At 53.8% G+C, this 15,723-nt stretch overlaps 5 protein-coding genes across 5 annotated transcripts; 2 read left to right on the top strand and 3 right to left on the bottom strand.

Moving 5' to 3' along the window:
• Nucleotides 1–1,563: 1,563 nt before the first annotated feature.
• On the bottom strand, nt 1,564–2,457 carry CC84DRAFT_1179832 (ankyrin; the record flags this gene model as incomplete). Its single annotated transcript, XM_018180436.1, has 1 exon — nt 1,564–2,457. The coding sequence occupies one exon, from the start codon at nt 2,455–2,457 to the stop codon at nt 1,564–1,566; it is 894 nt and encodes a 297-aa protein (XP_018032171.1).
• A 2,282-nt stretch (nt 2,458–4,739) lies between these two features.
• Nucleotides 4,740–5,762, top strand: CC84DRAFT_222015 (uncharacterized protein). The gene has a single exon (XM_018185627.1). It carries the CDS (start codon nt 5,002–5,004, stop codon nt 5,437–5,439), a length of 438 nt encoding a protein of 145 aa, XP_018032170.1. The 5' UTR covers nt 4,740–5,001; the 3' UTR covers nt 5,440–5,762.
• Nucleotides 5,763–5,786: 24 nt separating this feature from the next.
• CC84DRAFT_1221278 (carboxylesterase-like protein) lies at nt 5,787–7,567 on the bottom strand (the record flags this gene model as incomplete). Its single annotated transcript, XM_018183251.1, has 5 exons — nt 5,787–6,910; nt 6,968–7,064; nt 7,112–7,211; nt 7,261–7,271; nt 7,316–7,567. The coding sequence occupies 5 exons, from the start codon at nt 7,565–7,567 to the stop codon at nt 5,787–5,789; spliced, it is 1,584 nt and encodes a 527-aa protein (XP_018032169.1).
• A 733-nt stretch (nt 7,568–8,300) lies between these two features.
• CC84DRAFT_1055286 (uncharacterized protein) lies at nt 8,301–9,302 on the top strand (the record flags this gene model as incomplete). Its single annotated transcript, XM_018173532.1, has 3 exons — nt 8,301–8,474; nt 8,533–9,011; nt 9,095–9,302. Coding segments are annotated over 3 exons (861 nt in total), but the record flags the coding sequence as incomplete, so codon positions are not given.
• A 1,843-nt stretch (nt 9,303–11,145) lies between these two features.
• On the bottom strand, nt 11,146–13,492 carry CC84DRAFT_1221276 (long-chain-fatty-acid-CoA ligase/ protein binding protein; the record flags this gene model as incomplete). Its single annotated transcript, XM_018183250.1, has 4 exons — nt 11,146–11,257; nt 11,313–12,897; nt 13,013–13,231; nt 13,285–13,492. 4 exons carry the CDS (start codon nt 13,490–13,492, stop codon nt 11,146–11,148), a joined length of 2,124 nt encoding a protein of 707 aa, XP_018032167.1.
• Between the last annotated feature and the right edge of the window lie 2,231 nt (nt 13,493–15,723).

Below are 15,723 nucleotides of genomic sequence, written 5' to 3'. Positions count from 1 at the left end.
AAATCGCGCGTTCGTGGAAAAATTTTGCCCATGTCGTGGGCGCCTTCATTTTGATCGACATGGTAGTAGCAGTATGGTAGTGACATCCTTGGATTCATAGACCCGGTAGGACTACCCTCTCTCTCTCACACACACGGAAACCGCCGGAGTTCGCGCGTGTGTCACCAACATTAGCTACCTAGCTTGGGTTAGGCGATTACATACTGAGCAATGCTATTCTTCCTGCAGAGTTAGCTACGGATTTAGATTACATTTACAAATGTGACGCGCGTACATCCTTGTACTTTGACTCTTGACATGCCTGGCTAGCTGATGTGGTGGGCTATACAGTGATCTGGATTCTAGAGACCCACTCGAATACTGCCACTGTTCGCTTATGCTTGTCTCCGCGGTCCATTCAAACCTAGGGCGTCTAAATGGCACCCTACCAGCGTGACTCGTCGACATTGAGATCGACTAAGCGTCACAGATCACTATCATTTCCAGAAGACTGAGTAAGAAACCCCAGACCACTGATTTGATTGAAGAAATGCTCAAAGCAGTGTCGTATACTAAAGCTACAATCCGATGCGCCATGAGAGAAGTATTGTACGCATGGCCGGTATACACATCCTCCACTCCACGTTTCAACTTCTATCTTCAAGCTGGAAAGGACATCTAGTCTTGAAACTAGATTAAGCTACCTTCCGCACGTCTGTATACTGGATGACAGCCGAACACGATTTCCCATAGAAGTTAGATCTAGAACACTCAGCGAAATAGAGCCAGGGCAAAACCTCAGTTTTGACTCACTGTGACAGCAGTCCTGCGACCTTTCTGACTTCTACGTGATCTGGTGAAGGCTTGGGCTTGCCTTCTCTTCCTCTAATTCCAACCATCCGTTTCCATTGCGGACTCCGGTGATCGACTCACCCTTTTCTTCCTTCTCAATAGTCCCGTAGCTGTCTGCTTCCTTTCAATTGATGCCGCCGCCAGAGTTTTCGAAGGTGTTGGTTCCCGAATCATCAAAGCCGTCTATGACACCGGTTTCGTACTTGAAGGCCCCTCTGCCACGGCGCATCGTTGGAAAGAAAATGTCGATCCTGCTGCTCTCAGTATGCCTTCAGGCTGGGCATGAGTTGTAGAACATCTTACTGCGAACTCTGTTCGTGGTCCTTGTTGGTACTAAACAGCTCATGCTGGGATGGGTCGGCCTCGTTGTTCGTAGAGAAGCGGAGCAGTGGAGCAATTGCGTGACACCCCTCTTTTAGCTTGATAGGAATATTTGTGTGAGAGAAACGACGGCTGGTATCCTGCGGTGCGCCGGTCGGAGTACTGATGCTGGTAGACACTGTATCGGTATATATACACTGGGCGGAGCTGTGTCTTTGTTTGTTGAGATACTCCGATGAAGACTGGCGGTCGATTGATAATAGATCTGTGAAATCTTCTGCGCGTTTTACGATTTAATTGACTCAGACAACGATATTGCGAATGCTGCTTGTCTTATCAAACCTGAGTACAGGCTAACCGATGTCCACGACACTTGTCTCGAGTTAGTTTTCTTAGGATATCGTTCCCAATTCAGATTAGATTCCTCATTAACAAAGGCGCAATATGATTATGTCCGTACCACCGAGCATAATCCATTGCGGTGTGACCTTTCCCGTCGATAGCGTGCAACAACTTCGGGCTGTGCCTCGTGAACCTCGAAAGCAGATTCACAAGTATGACCAGATCTTTCTTCACTGCTAGCATGAGTGCGGTTCGACCCTTGGCATCGCGTGCCATGAAATCAGCGTTACGCTCGAGCAACCATTTCACTGCAGATATGTCGTTTCGCTTGACAAAAATGTGCAGAGCTGTTTCGCCTCGCTCGATTTTCGCATCAACGTCGGCCTCCCCGTAGTCCAGGAGTATTGCGGCTATCTCAAATCTCCTTTCAGGAGACTGAAACAATGCTATCGTCATCGCGGTCTCGGTCTGTCTCCCTCCTGAGATTGCAGGGTCGAATAGGGCGTTCGCATCAGCGCCATTTGCCAAAGCAACATCAACATCGTTCGTTGACCCTCGAAGAATTCCTTGAAGTAAAGCAACGTCGATATTAGTGGGAGGATCTCGTTTTCTGGGGTTGTATTTGTCTAAGAGAATGTTCGCTGCTGAGAAGTGGAAATTGTCCAATGCGTAGTCTCTTGCTTTCTTCCCAGCGGGACTACTTGTATCAATTCGAGCATGTTTATGCTTCCTGAGAGTCTGACAAACTCCAACAGATCCTGTAGCCGCAGCCAAATGTGCTGGTAGAAGCCCAAAGTGTGTTGCAATTGAAGCGTCGGCTCCTTTTCGTAGTAATTGCTGCACCACCGAAGTATTTTTCTTTTGACATGCAATGTATAATGGAGTCCTTCCAAGACAATCTTGTTGATTGTACAGAGACGGCATGTCCGACCCAATCTTCAGAGCCCTCTCCAGAAAGTACATCGTATTTGGCTCATACGAGTCCAGAACTCTATGGAGCGTGGTCCTTCCCAATACGTCGGTTCGCCCGGACAGATCACTCATCTCAAAACCACTGGCCCAAAACTGCCATTGTAACGTATGTTCTACCAGCGTATCCGGCATATATGGTACGGGGTTTTTATCCACGGGTGGGAACCACCTATGAAATCCAAGGTCCTGTGATTGTTCGGTGATACTGGTGTCTTCTTCGCCTAGAAAAATCTGTTTCAAGCTGGCAACCAACTCAGTTTCATGCTCTTCACACAAAGAGCGGCTTGCCAATGCACAGGCGAGGAGCTTCTTCCGTAAGATATCATCTTCCTCGAGAAAAGAACCAGCTACGTCCACGAAACCAAAGCCATCTAGGCCATTTCCTCTCATAATCTTGCAAAGCTCACAGTCTACTCTCTCTATCTGAAAAGCCCACCAGAGTTGAAGTCTGGCGGGAGCACCATGTATTCCAAGTTGTTTGGCTACGCTATTGAGCGCTTCAATCTTGTTTTCTATGAGCGAACGCACATGTCCTTGAGCTTCTTGTAGCTGAATTTTACCCTTCGGAGGCGTAACCTTGTTAATTTCAAATCTGTCCTCCGGAAAAAGCTTCAACAATTCCTTTTTTTGCCGGTCGAGCCATTCCAAGGCCAATTCAATATTTTTTTGACAGAGAATCATTTCCACTCTAGAGCACAGGTCAGTCAACATACTCGGAATGGCGCTGCACAGATACTATACATTTCGTTGATCTTGTTTCTTATTTCTGGCGTCCTTAGCCACTGATCCAGGTCACCTTCGGATTCGACTGAGTCTGTTGGCGTATTGAAAATTGCTGCCGCCTCTTTCTCTTGTTTTCTGGGGGCTCTTTTCGGCTCTGAGCACGGCAGCCCCTTTTGCTCGCATCGATCGCATTTTGCGGGCCATGCTCGGCATATAGGTAGACACTGAACAGTCAGCCAAGCATTCATTTGGTTTGATCTCGTGTGAAAATACTAACCTTTTGTTTTGCTGCACGGCAAGATGTACATCGTAACATGCTCAGTGAGCCTCTGTCGCGAGTGACTCGCTTTGAAACCCTCTGGGCTTCTACACGGGATATCGGCATTGGAGAACCCATTGTTGCTCAGCGACGTCTTTGGTATCGAAGCATTCACCTCCCAAAACCCTGGACGGTAACAAAATGGTAGTAGAGACAGAATTTCAGACGGGCTGCTTCGCAATACTGTCGACGAGTGGACCAAAGGTGTAAAGTGCAACGAAGTGCGACAAAGTGCGCGGGCAATGACATTATAGTTTGCCAGGCTGTTGTGGCTTGCGTTGTGTCACCCCCAGAGGGCTGTGTTGCATGGGGGCTTGCGTCTAATAGGGGGCGCACCTTCGCACTTGACAATGTACCATCCGCGTCTTGACCGGCCCGCCCGCATCAGCACCAGGATCACGTCGTATTCACCAATCGTCGACCTCGGCTGACGTTTCATGTAAGACTACGTTCATTGGACGCGCATCTTCGCACGTCTGCAGTCTGGTGTCAGAGCCTTAAAGCTGAGATATTTGTGACGTTCAATTGGCTACGCACCTGCGCACCTGAGAGCCTGTATCGCACGCGTTGCATGGTTCATCGTGCGCGGTCACCGCGTATTTCTCGTGCACCGACTCCTGTCAAACTAGCCCTCTACCAGGTTCTCACATCGGCTCGTGATAGGCTGCGCACCTTCGCACTCATGCACGGAGAGACATTGGAATCGCCAACCTGAGAGCTGTCCACCCCAGCATATCCACCTTTTGGTTCGGGAAAAGGCGATCAGCCACACTGCCAGCCTCCTGTGACTGGCTGCGCACTCCCGGGTGCGAACCTTGTCGAGGAAGAATCGAGGAAGCCAGGCCACTTTGTTCGGCGGGCGGTCATACAATAATGTGGCTGCAGAGCTACATTACTGGCTGCGCACTTCAGATGCGAGCAACTTTCAGTGCAGCATACCGGCATCCGCCTTGCTCGGCGGGCGATCATACAATGATATAGCTGCAGAATCGCTTCCTATCACTGGCTGCACACTTCAGGTGCGAGCAACTTCAGTACAACATATCCGCCTTGTTTGGAATGGCCATCAGACGTAGCGTTCCTGCAGAACCGCACAATTTCTTGACTGGCTGCGCACTCCAGGTGCGAGTGTGGCCCAGGACAGCATACCGTCTTTTTCGATGCACGTTAATCGGTCAAAGCGTGCCTGCAGACTCCCCACCTTGACGGGCTGCGCACTTCAGGTGCGATTCTAGGTGTGAGTACTGTCGACTCGTTTGCATCTGCGCCTCATTTGCAGAGGACGGCATCTGTACTTATAAAGTCTGGGTACTCAGTCGCCTTTCGACAGTACCACGAGTTCCACATCCCATTGCGATCACTTAGCGAAACGACCTGCGAACCACCCGACTTCAACATGGCACCGTTGTCAAATCTTACAACATCCACCCTCGCACTCTCGGCCACAAGCCCATCGCCGACCCACATCCAACCGTCAAATCTTCCGACTCTTTATGTACCAGACACGAAAGCGCGGAATGCCGTCATTTTCGGTACGATTGCTACAGTGCTCACAATCATCGGGATTGTCATCGCGGGTGCAACTCTCCGTATTGCGTACCAGACTCGTCGTGTGGACAACGATCCAGGCTCTAATAGTGCTGAGACTGGAGGCACAGATATGGACATGGAAATGGCCTCCATTGATGACAGCCACGCCTTGTCTCAGACATTCACTGTGGACAGTACCGTCGGACGGAGCGAGCCTTGATGCCTTGGCTTGGTCCAGGTATGTCACCCTTCTTCCATACTTGAAAGCTCCACTGACATGCATTCAGACTCGGTGCAATTATGTGCGTGAGCTTTGCCGATTAGCCACGATAGCGGCAAATGTTATCACCGGGTGCCACATCGCCATGCCAATCCCGCGATGTATTTCGAACGAACTGTAAGCTAAGGATGAGGGAATAAAAGGCTTTAGCTTAGCAATACGATTTGGGGGTGTTCTCACTCGGCATGGTTGCTCCCCTGCGGAGTTCAATCGAGACATCTCCGGACGTTGTTTACTATCAAATGAATAATCTTCCACTATTGCTCTACATTGCGGACTTGTCGTCAAAACGCTCCGGCCAGGGTCTTCAGCACGAAGCCTACGGCAAACCGGCCACCAGGATATCTATCGTTCGAACTTCATGCACTACGCGCGAAGCATACGTGTTAGTTATCGACTGATAGGCCAACTCATCTATCAGCCACATCTCCACAGCAAATACTCAACACTCTTGCTGAAACCACCTCATCACGCCCCTGTAGACAGCGCCCCCAGCGTAACATTCCCACATCCCGCATCGTATTTCTGCGGCCTCGCAAACGTCACTCCAGCCTGGCTCCCGATCGCAACCTCCCCCCAGCTCGCCTTCTCAGCATCAAACTTCGGCCACCCAAGCTTCTCTAACCCTTCCTTAGGATCCTCCACAAAAGCGGCCAAAGCACGTTGAAATAACCTCACGGTGTTTTCTTGCGCGGCCGTCTGCGGAAGCCCACTCGCATCCACAGAGCTATTCAGCAACATGTGCAGCTCAGTCCCGTGATACGCCCTGCTCGTCGGATACAACCTTGTGTTATCCCAGTCACCAAAGTACCGATACACCCACGTCGGCACACCCGCCTCCACACGGCGCCGCGCCTCATACGATGTTGGGCATACGAAGGACTCCAGCAAGAACTGCGCGGCCTGTGTGTCGCTGACGTTGCGACCCTGCGCGTATGCTGGGATCACGTAGTAGCCCTGCTCGTGGTCGTTATGGCCGTGGAAGTAGGGCAGCGGGGCAAATCGCCCCGCTGAAGCGAGAGAAGCGTAGTCCGCAAAGACAGTCTCGTTGTCGATTTTGGGGTAGAACGGGGGCGTAGAGCGGACGGGGCTGCCGCCGGGGCTGGGCGCGATTTTGGACACGGCGGCAGAGATGGTGGAGAAGGGGAGGCCGCGCATGCAGGCCAGAGTCTTAGATGCAGGGGAAGAGGCATTGCCGCAACCCAAAGAGGCGGACAGTGCGAACCAGTTGGCGACCTGTCTCTCGGGAGTATTCATTGGGAAGCTGAAGACGTTGCCGGACGTTGAGACTAGACCGTGGACAAGGGCGTTCGAAGTGTAGGCGTAGGACCACCAGTCTACGCCGACGCCGCCGGAGGACTGTCCGCCAATGACAATCTTCTGGGGGTTGCCGCCGAAACTTTGAATGTTTGCATGGACCCATTCTACGGCGAGGCGCTGGTCGCGTAGGCCTAGGTTGGTGTCGGCGCCGGGAGCGCCTGGGAAGCCAAAGACGTTGAGGCGATAGTTTGCTGAGACGACAATAATGTCTTCCGTGTCAGCGAGGTACTGTCCGTTGGCGAACGGGGTGTTGGTGTTGCCACCGGCAAAGCCTGTCAAGGTCAGTTACGAAAAATATGGAGTCGAAATGCAGACGATCAGTGACTTACGTCCTCCATGGAACAAGATGAATACTGGTTTATCTGCCTTGTGAGACTTTTTCGTTGGTTTGGCCCAGATGTTCAATGTCAGACAATCCTCACTCCGCTGCTTGAATGTTAGTAGAAGCTAGCATTTGGCCGGAATAACCTTACAGTAGTATTGGCAGCACCCGTGAAGTACGCCAATATCCTCAGCGCTTGAGCAGTGAACCCCGGAAACGCAGGCTGGACGGCGGCCTGTTGGGGGCAGTCGCTACGATTGGTCAGTACATGCGCACCTATCTCACGAAGCTTATACGCACTATCCCTGCGCCTAACATCAGTAAACCGATCTGAGGCACCAGATAAAGTTCTTACAAAATGATCTGCCTTGTACGAGCCGTTCCCCTTATACTTCTGTGGCGCCGCGAAGCGCAAGTCCCCCAGTGGTGGCGTCGCATACGGGATTCCCAAGTACTCCCAGACATCATTGACTTTCGCTGACCGATGTCCGGTAATAGGTCCATTCTCTGTATCCACCGTCTCAAACGAAGTTTCTGAGGCTGCACGTACTAGACCGGAGGCACCAAAAGCACACAACCAAACCGCGAGTGCTGCGAAACCGCGCATCTTGCAGCTGCACGCGAGGACAGATTACCGGTAAGCGAAGGAGGAGGTACAAAGGGACCGCACTTGCAACGAAGCAGGCATGGTTTTCTTCTGCCAATTGTACCTTCCGCTCAAGTCCAAGACTGTGGCGGCGAATTAAATTGCCTTGGTGCGGAACAGGCAAAGATACGCGTGGGGTGCCGTCCAGACTGGCGGTGTTGGGATCGCACCCATAACACAGCTCCATCCCTTGTTTGGCAGGCGGAGGCTGGACGGTCGCAAGATGTCCAGACCACAAGTTTCTTTGCCGCGAGTTACCATGCAATACCGCATCGTGTTCTCCCCCAAGCTGCCAAGTCGCACACCTACGTCAGCCGCGGTAAAGACCCTCGGAAATAATACATCGTACCCAACCGTGCCTCCGCGCGTCCCGCACCCGCGATCACCAGAGGATACAACTCCGACAGGCGCATGCATACAAGACGAGCCCCTAGCCCTGCTAACTACCAAGAATTGGCAGCTCGGCGCAGCATACCGATAACCCTGCCTCCGGGATTGGTACCGGTACGATGGTCCTGGCCGTCCAACCGAGAGACGCGGCGGCGACGGCGCGCGCTCCAAGAAGTGTAGGAAGGGCCGAGGACATGCTCAGGGTGCATGTACCTAACAGCTCGGGATATGGGGAGCGAGAGCGACAGGTATGATATGAAGACTGGCACAAGCGCCTTGCAGCGCGAATGCACTGCTTTTCGATATGGCTGTCAATGTGGGATTCCCGGCGGATGGTGCAGAGAATCAGGGTTGGAAGCTGTACTTGACGTCTCTGATCATGGTTCTTTGCGCGGGACTGTTCGTAATCGCGAGGGTCCTCACACGTGTGCGCATCTTTGGACTCAAGGCCGACGACTATGCGATCATAGCATCTCTAGTGAGTCCAGAGAATAAATAGAAATCGAACGCATTGTCCTGCTAACCTGGTTGCATAGACTTTTTCCATCTTCCTGTCCATAGCCATCCAGCTCGCCGTCGTGCATGGCTACGGCAAGCACGTCCGCGACCTCAGCAAGCCCGAACTACGGACGTGTCTCAAGTTCTTCTGGCTCGCGCAGACGCCATACAAGATTGTTGTGTGTTTGAACAAGACGTCTGTCATTCTGCTGTACATGCGCATCTTCATCGGGCACCGGTTCCGACTGCTTTGCTCCTGCGCCCTTGCGATTGTCATCGGCTCCGGTATTGCGACGGTCTTCGCTACCATCTTCCAGTGCGTTCCACTCGAGCGCTCGTGGAACAAGACTGTGGAGGGGAAGTGCATTGATAGCTCGGCATTTTGGATTGCGAATGCTGTGATTAACATATCGACGGATGTGATAGTGCTTGCGCTTCCCGTCCACGAGGTCATCAAGTTGCAATTGAGACTGCGCGAGAGGATCATGCTGCATAGCGTGTTCTTGCTGGGTGGATTGTAAGTCCTCGAGATCCCCTCGCCTCTTAGTGACTTATGCTCTGCACGCAGACAGACTGGATGCAAGTGTTGACCAGCGACAGCGTAACTGTAACATCCATCCTCCGCGTCACCGCCGTCGCAAACAGCGTCCACAACCACAAAGACCAAACCTGGGAGTTCATCCGCCGCGGCGTCTGGACCCTCATCGAAGCAAATCTCGGAATAATCTGCGCATGCTTGATCGTCCTTCGCCAGCCACTCGCACGCCTGTGCTCAAAAGTCTTTGGCGCGACAAAGACGGGCACGAGCAAAGGCTACCGCTATGGCTACAGCGGTAACCTCACAGCACTGGGTACGGCTGGAAGCTCACACCGCGGCCTCCGCACTTCGTCCGCCAAACAGCATTGCAAGCTCGACGACACGAGTGACTGGGAGGACGCGCGAGAAAACTTCGATGAAAGGAGGCGAAGAATTGGTACGGAGGATATGTGGGCAGGGCGCGGGTCGTTCCGGATGACAGCTGTTGCGTGTCGTGGGGACGTGGAGACTGCGAGTAGAAGCGACGAGCGGTATATCTTGCCAGCCAACGAGGCAGGAGAAGACTTTTGCCAGAGCCGTTTGGAGGGTGAAGATGGAAGGGCGAGTTGGCCGTTTGACAAAGAGCTGGGGATTACAAAGCAGGTGGAGATCCAGGTCGACTCTCACCCTTCAGCGCGGCAGGCCCCTTGAGGAGAAAACGATGACGACAAAAAATCTCAAGATCTCAGAGACTGTTCTTGATAGCTGTGCAGGTTAGGGCACATTTCCCGAAGACAGTCTCGATTTGTATTGATGCGCAAGCGAGTGCACCCCCTCCACTTCCTTCCACACCATTGGCAGCCTCGCGCACGTCAGGACTGAGGCGACAGAAAGACATAGCCTAGATGAGAGCTCGCCAGGATTAAGGAGACTGTAATACAGCTTCCAGCCTCGCGCCTTGCAATCCCACGATCGATATGGCGAGAGAACCATCAACCATATATCACATAACTTGGAAATATTTCTTTTGGCTCGCCCCCTATGCCGCCGGTCTGTAGATTGTGCCATGAGACTCTGGGGTTGATAATGCTTTTATTTAAGCCATTGGTGCGAAGATAAGCCACCGTTACAGCTTGGCTTGTATCCAGGGTTGCACAGAAATATTGTGTGCGTTGAATTGTGCAGATGAACTCGGGTGGCGCTGGGTTACAAGCATGAAGATAGAGCCCTCTGTGGATAATCACTGTCAGATTGTGTTGCCCGTAGATGCACTGTACATGCCGTCAAGACTAAGACTACCATACACTTTACAATAATCCCGCGATCCGCCATCCCACGGTGCCAGTTCCATCTCACAGCCTCTTTCTACCGACTGAACCTCAAGCCCTACCCTGCCTTGCCCAGAACCGCGCCGCATGTACACCGCGCACCGCGCACCTCGCGTCTGGCACTCCGAACAATGACATAGCCGTAAGCCATCGCCTCAGCTCCAGCGTAGACATGGACAACTTAGCAAGATAAAACGAGTCCCAACTCGCGCCTGTTCCCTGGAATCCTCGTCCCAGCCAACGACGTCCACATCCAGTATCATGTCTCCACCCCTCATTTTTCGACCATGCCCCCCTGACGCGCCACCTTCTCCGCGCGGCCCCGTTTCTCAAAGAACCACAAACACCAACCCCAGGCCCAGACGAGCGCCTCGTGAAACTCCTCACAGCAGGCGTCTTCCACTCCGACATGACCATCCTCAGCACGAGCGCCCCGCCCACGGCATGCAAGCGGCGGTCGTGGGTACTCAAGGGGGCGACGATCAAAACAGGGTACAATGGGACGATGGAGGCGTCTAGGAGTGTTTGGGGTTGATGGCGAGGGGGTGCTAAGGCCCAAGGCGGAGACGGGGGAGATTGGGAGGTTGCCAGAGGTGCTGAGGGAATTGGATGAAAGGAAAATTAGGGATAGGATGGTTTTATTGCTTGATAAGGAAGGAGGGGCGTAGAAATGATGGTGGCGGTGAGCACGTAGACTCTGCGCTTGTCTTGTATGGGTGTAATTCTACATGGCAATAATCTAGTCTAGCTCTAGTTCTATGCAGAACAAGCAATCGTACACGCGCCGAAGATGCATAGATGGTGGTCTATAGCTTCGCCTTCGCCTTGCCGGCTGCCTCCTCGGCGAGCGCCTCCTCGTAGCAGTCGTCGAGTTCCTTTCGGAATGCCTTCGCTGTCTGCGGGCGCTTCAACTTGAGCCTGTTTCGCGTTAGCTTCGATCTTTGCAAGAAAAGGAGTCGAAAAGGGTACTCACGTCGGCGTCAAAAGCTGGTTGTCTACCGTAAACGGATCCAAGAACAACCTCACCGCCTTCACCTTCTCGTAGTTGTTAAACTTGTTCTTCTTGCCCACACGGTCAAGTTCCTTCAGCACCGCCTTCTCCACCTTCTTATGCTTCAGCGCCGCCTTGAGCGCCTCAACATCGCCAACCGCAATCTTCTCGCCCAGCACTTTGCTCGCAAAGGCGGGGAACATGTCCGGCGCAACCCCGAATATGGCAACGAGGAACGCCTGGTGGCTGTCACCGTGTACGTACGCGGTCGCAATCCACCCGCAGTTGGCGAGATACACGTTCTCGATGCGCTCGGGGGAGATGTACTCGCCCTGCGCGAGCTTGAGCACATTCTTCCTACGGTCGATGATCTTGAAGCGGCCGAGCTCGTCGACGGAGCAGATGTCGCCCGTGTGGAACCAACCGTCGGCGTCGACCGCCTTGGCCGTCTCCTCCGGATTGCGGAAGTACTCGCGGAACTGCGTGGTGGACCGCATGAGCAGCTCGCCGCGCGGGTACGGCTTGTCCATGGAGGAGTACTCCATGTCAGGGACGTCGAGGAGGCAGACTTCCGCGCAGGGGGCGGGGCCACCGCAGGAGCCGGCGGAGAAGTCGCCCTCGGATTGGACGACGCCGATTGCGTAGGTTTCGGTGAGGCCGTAGCCCTGGGAGAAGTTGTTGCTGAAAACGATGCGCAGGAATTGGAGGAGGGAGGGGTCGATGGGCGCGGAGCCGGTGACCATGGTCCTGACGCGGTCGAGGCCAAGGCCAGCGGCGACTTTCTTGGACCATATGCGGTCGTAGAGCATGTGAGTGTTGCTAGGGTTTTGCTTGTCGTGGATGGCGGCGAGCTTCTTGGAGACAACATGGCGAGATAGTGCACCTCTGGCGCCGGCCTGTTGGACGGTCGCGTCCTTGATGGCAGACCCGAACCTGTTGTACAGTCTTGGTACACCTGCGACGAGGGTGGGTTGCAGAACCTTGAGATCGTCCACCAACTCTGCGATGTTGCCGTGGAAGTAGCCAATGCACGAGCCCGTGCTCAATGCACTGTGCTCTCCTAAGCGCTGGTAGATGTGGGCAAGCGGAAGGAAGGAAGCATAGACACCGTCATTGGTGCCGCCGAGCATAATCATCGAGGAGCTAATTCCTCCCTGCGCAGCTCGGTGTGTCAAGACGACTCCCTTGGGGTCTCCGGTGGTGCCGGATGTGTAGTTGATGGTGACAATGTCATCGGGAGTAGGAGCGTTGTATGGCAAAGGCTGCTTCTCGCCCAGAGCTTCTACATCTCCGATATACTGGACGGAGACACCCAAGTCAGTCGCCATGGCGTTCAAGAGATCGCTTTTCGAGAAACCAGCTTGTTCGCCAGCCGAGAGCGGATCCATGACAACAATCAGCTTGAGGGTCGGTAGGCGCGGCTTCAGTTTCAGCAGGGTAACTACATGGTTCAGAGAAGTGACGACACAGTTCAGCTCTGCGTGGTTGATGATGTATTCAACGGTGTCGGGACCCAGGGTTTCGTACAGGGAAACAGTGTATAGGCGCTGTGACATGCATCCCAGATCTAGAGATGTTAGCCTCCTTCAACAGTGTTGATCGCCAAGTCCCAGCATCTAGCTCTCCGCAAAAGCCTAGAAATCCAGACGGTGGTCACTTGGTCACAAAAAGGAGTATCTTACCAGTGATCTGCCACTCGGGCCGGTTCTGGCACCACAAGCCCACGCCATAGCTCTGGGCAGTCACGCCCGCCTGCTTGTGCAGGTGCACGAGACCCGCGCCGAAGTTCTTTCTCCGTCGCTGGACGGTCTGGTAGTCTTGCCATACGTATGCGCCAAAGATCTTGGTGACGGGATCGTACGGACGGTGGCCCAGGCACCTGTTCTTGGGGTATCTCGCGGCTGTGGCACTCAGTTAGTAAGCCACAGCGACATCTAGAGTACGTCCCACGTACCAGCCGCCTCAAAGCCGTCGTGGGCCGTCTTGATGGCGGGGTCCAACGTCTCGAGCAGCGGCTTGTCTGCAAATCTCCAATGGCGGTACACAGCGCTGCGTCCTTCCGTCTGTGACCCGGGCAGCGGAACGCCGTAGGGCTGGCCCTTGGGTGGCGGCACTGCGTATTCCTGCGCACGCTGCAGCTGGACGTCTCCTGTCCCGAACATGGTGACGTTCGTCTTCGGAGTCTCAAGGTATATATCTGGTGGGCGGCGCGAGTTCTCCGTGTCCAGCTATGGAACACACACGTAGCGAGCGGTGGAGGTCGACGACGTAGTTCCGGAGCAGTTACAAGGAGCAAATGCTGGAGTCGGGCTGCAGACCTGCTCCGCGCGTTAGCAACCCCAGATCCTCCCGAGGCCAGCGTGGGTGCTCGGCGTGTCCGATGACATACCTGTTACGATGTCTTGGCTTCCTTCGCTGATGCTGAGCGAATGCCTGTACTTCTCCAGCTTCCAGCACAGAGATACCCAGGGAATAAAGACGCGCGGTGGTAGAACTAGGAGATCTGGAGAAGCTGGAGAAGCTGGAGCGCAAAGGAGCCGCGGCATCCAGCGCTCCACCTTTTGAAATGCACACTGATGCGCTCGCCGGTCGCATAGGGACGCTAGCCCGCGAGCCGAGGCACCGACTTCGCAGCCAATCACGGCGCGTGGCTGACGGAGTTTCCGAGCATGCGTTTCGGCCATGCCAGCGTCGCACAGCGACAGCCGCGCTGAGCACTACGAGGCTCTGCTGGCCTCCGCGATGCGCCTCCAATTGCAAGCTTACAGTGCACAGGCTCACATGCCACATGTTGCTTTTCACATGTTGCAGGGGCGCAGCAGCACGCGGACATGCAGCGTGAACCAGCTCGGAAGCCAGGCCACATTGGGCAAGCTGCCCCAGATCCACTTGGCGTTCGCGCCAGCGCTGAACGCTCCACATGCAGGTGCTCTGACCGTGGATTTGTCCTGGACGACACAGTAAGCACATATCGCAGCGATTAGATTGTGCTTCAGAGTAGGCTGTGTATCTAGCCATAGTGTGCTACTTCCTGCCACATGGGAACCCACACCTCGCTTCCGGTAGTTAACTCGCCAGAGCGAGATTTGCAATCCCCTAGATTTTTCTCCACCAAACTTGCGTCTAGGAACACTCCAACCAGGACGTGGCATCATAGTAGCAACAATACCTATTTGTTGGGTGTTGGACAGTAGCACGCACAGCAATATCTGTCTCACAGCCAACAATATTTATCACTTCAAGATGCATCCACTGAAGGGACCCACTGGAGACCAGGAATTATGATAGGAAGGGGATTGGCCACCTGTGTCGCGTGGAACTCCTCGAAGCTATGGACACCGTCGCCTCGACTCTCTGTTCCTCCCCCGAGGTCATGATGGTCTCTGGGCTTCTACGCTACGCTGCGGTGACCCCGGTCAACAATATCTACAAGCTTGATTGCGGGCATCATCTCTGCATCGAGTGCTTAGAGTAGTAAGAGCACGGATGCAGACATATTTTTTCGACGGGGAAGGCCTTCCTATTCACGTGGACCGAGCCATGGAGAGGGAGCCCTTCCGCGGATTTACATCTGCAAGGATTGCCATCTGCACTCTTTCGGTTCTACTGATGCCATAATCCAACGCTTAGACAGTGACGATGCGTTGGAGACTATGTACTACATCGCTGGAATCATCGGCCGGGTCGCCTTCCATACGCTGATGCAAGCCGGCTTGAACAGCGAGATGTGCCTTGTGACGATCCAGGAATGATGGCGTGAATGCGTCGAAGACGTCAACGAGCCCTACGATCTTTCTATTTGGACTTTCGCCTCGACACCCGCGAGCGGATTGACAAAGGCTTTCCAGCGACCTTAGTAACTACGTGCGTCTGGAGGGAGGAGGAACTGAACGGGATCTTTTCAACTTTACGACCCACAACGCACATGGATCTTGAGGAACCTGTCATCACTTGGGCACTCATCCAGGCCAAGCACTTCCAAACCACATGCAGTTTGCTCCCTGCGATACAGAACCGCAGTCCCACACGTTCAGCATTATCCACCCGACTCCCCTCTGTTCCAATGCTCCCAGGCGCTATACCCCGGTGGGATTATTGCCGACATAGTGCTTTTCTTTGTCACGGGGTACTTGCGTTGGACATGAAGAGGACTTCGCAAAGCCAGGTAGGCACACGCGCTCGCTGGCGAGCTACACTTGTGCAAAGATACTTGTACGGATGATGACGGAAAGAACTGGCGCAACCATACTCCCATACTTCTCAAGCAACGCTCGACTTGATCAGTGGCTGGAATTTGCTGTCGACTTCTCGCGGGGCGCTCAAATGCTCCCCTTACGCCAACTTTGCATCCTCCACTATATATATAGTTCATGGAGGTTTACATCGCCGGAAG

Source organism: Paraphaeosphaeria sporulosa (genome assembly GCF_001642045.1).
Source record: "Paraphaeosphaeria sporulosa strain AP3s5-JAC2a unplaced genomic scaffold CC84scaffold_10, whole genome shotgun sequence".
Taxonomy (NCBI): Eukaryota; Fungi; Ascomycota; class Dothideomycetes; order Pleosporales; family Didymosphaeriaceae; genus Paraphaeosphaeria; species Paraphaeosphaeria sporulosa.
The sequence above is the reverse complement of the archived record's forward strand: the minus strand, read 5'-3'. Positions and strand labels throughout refer to the sequence as shown.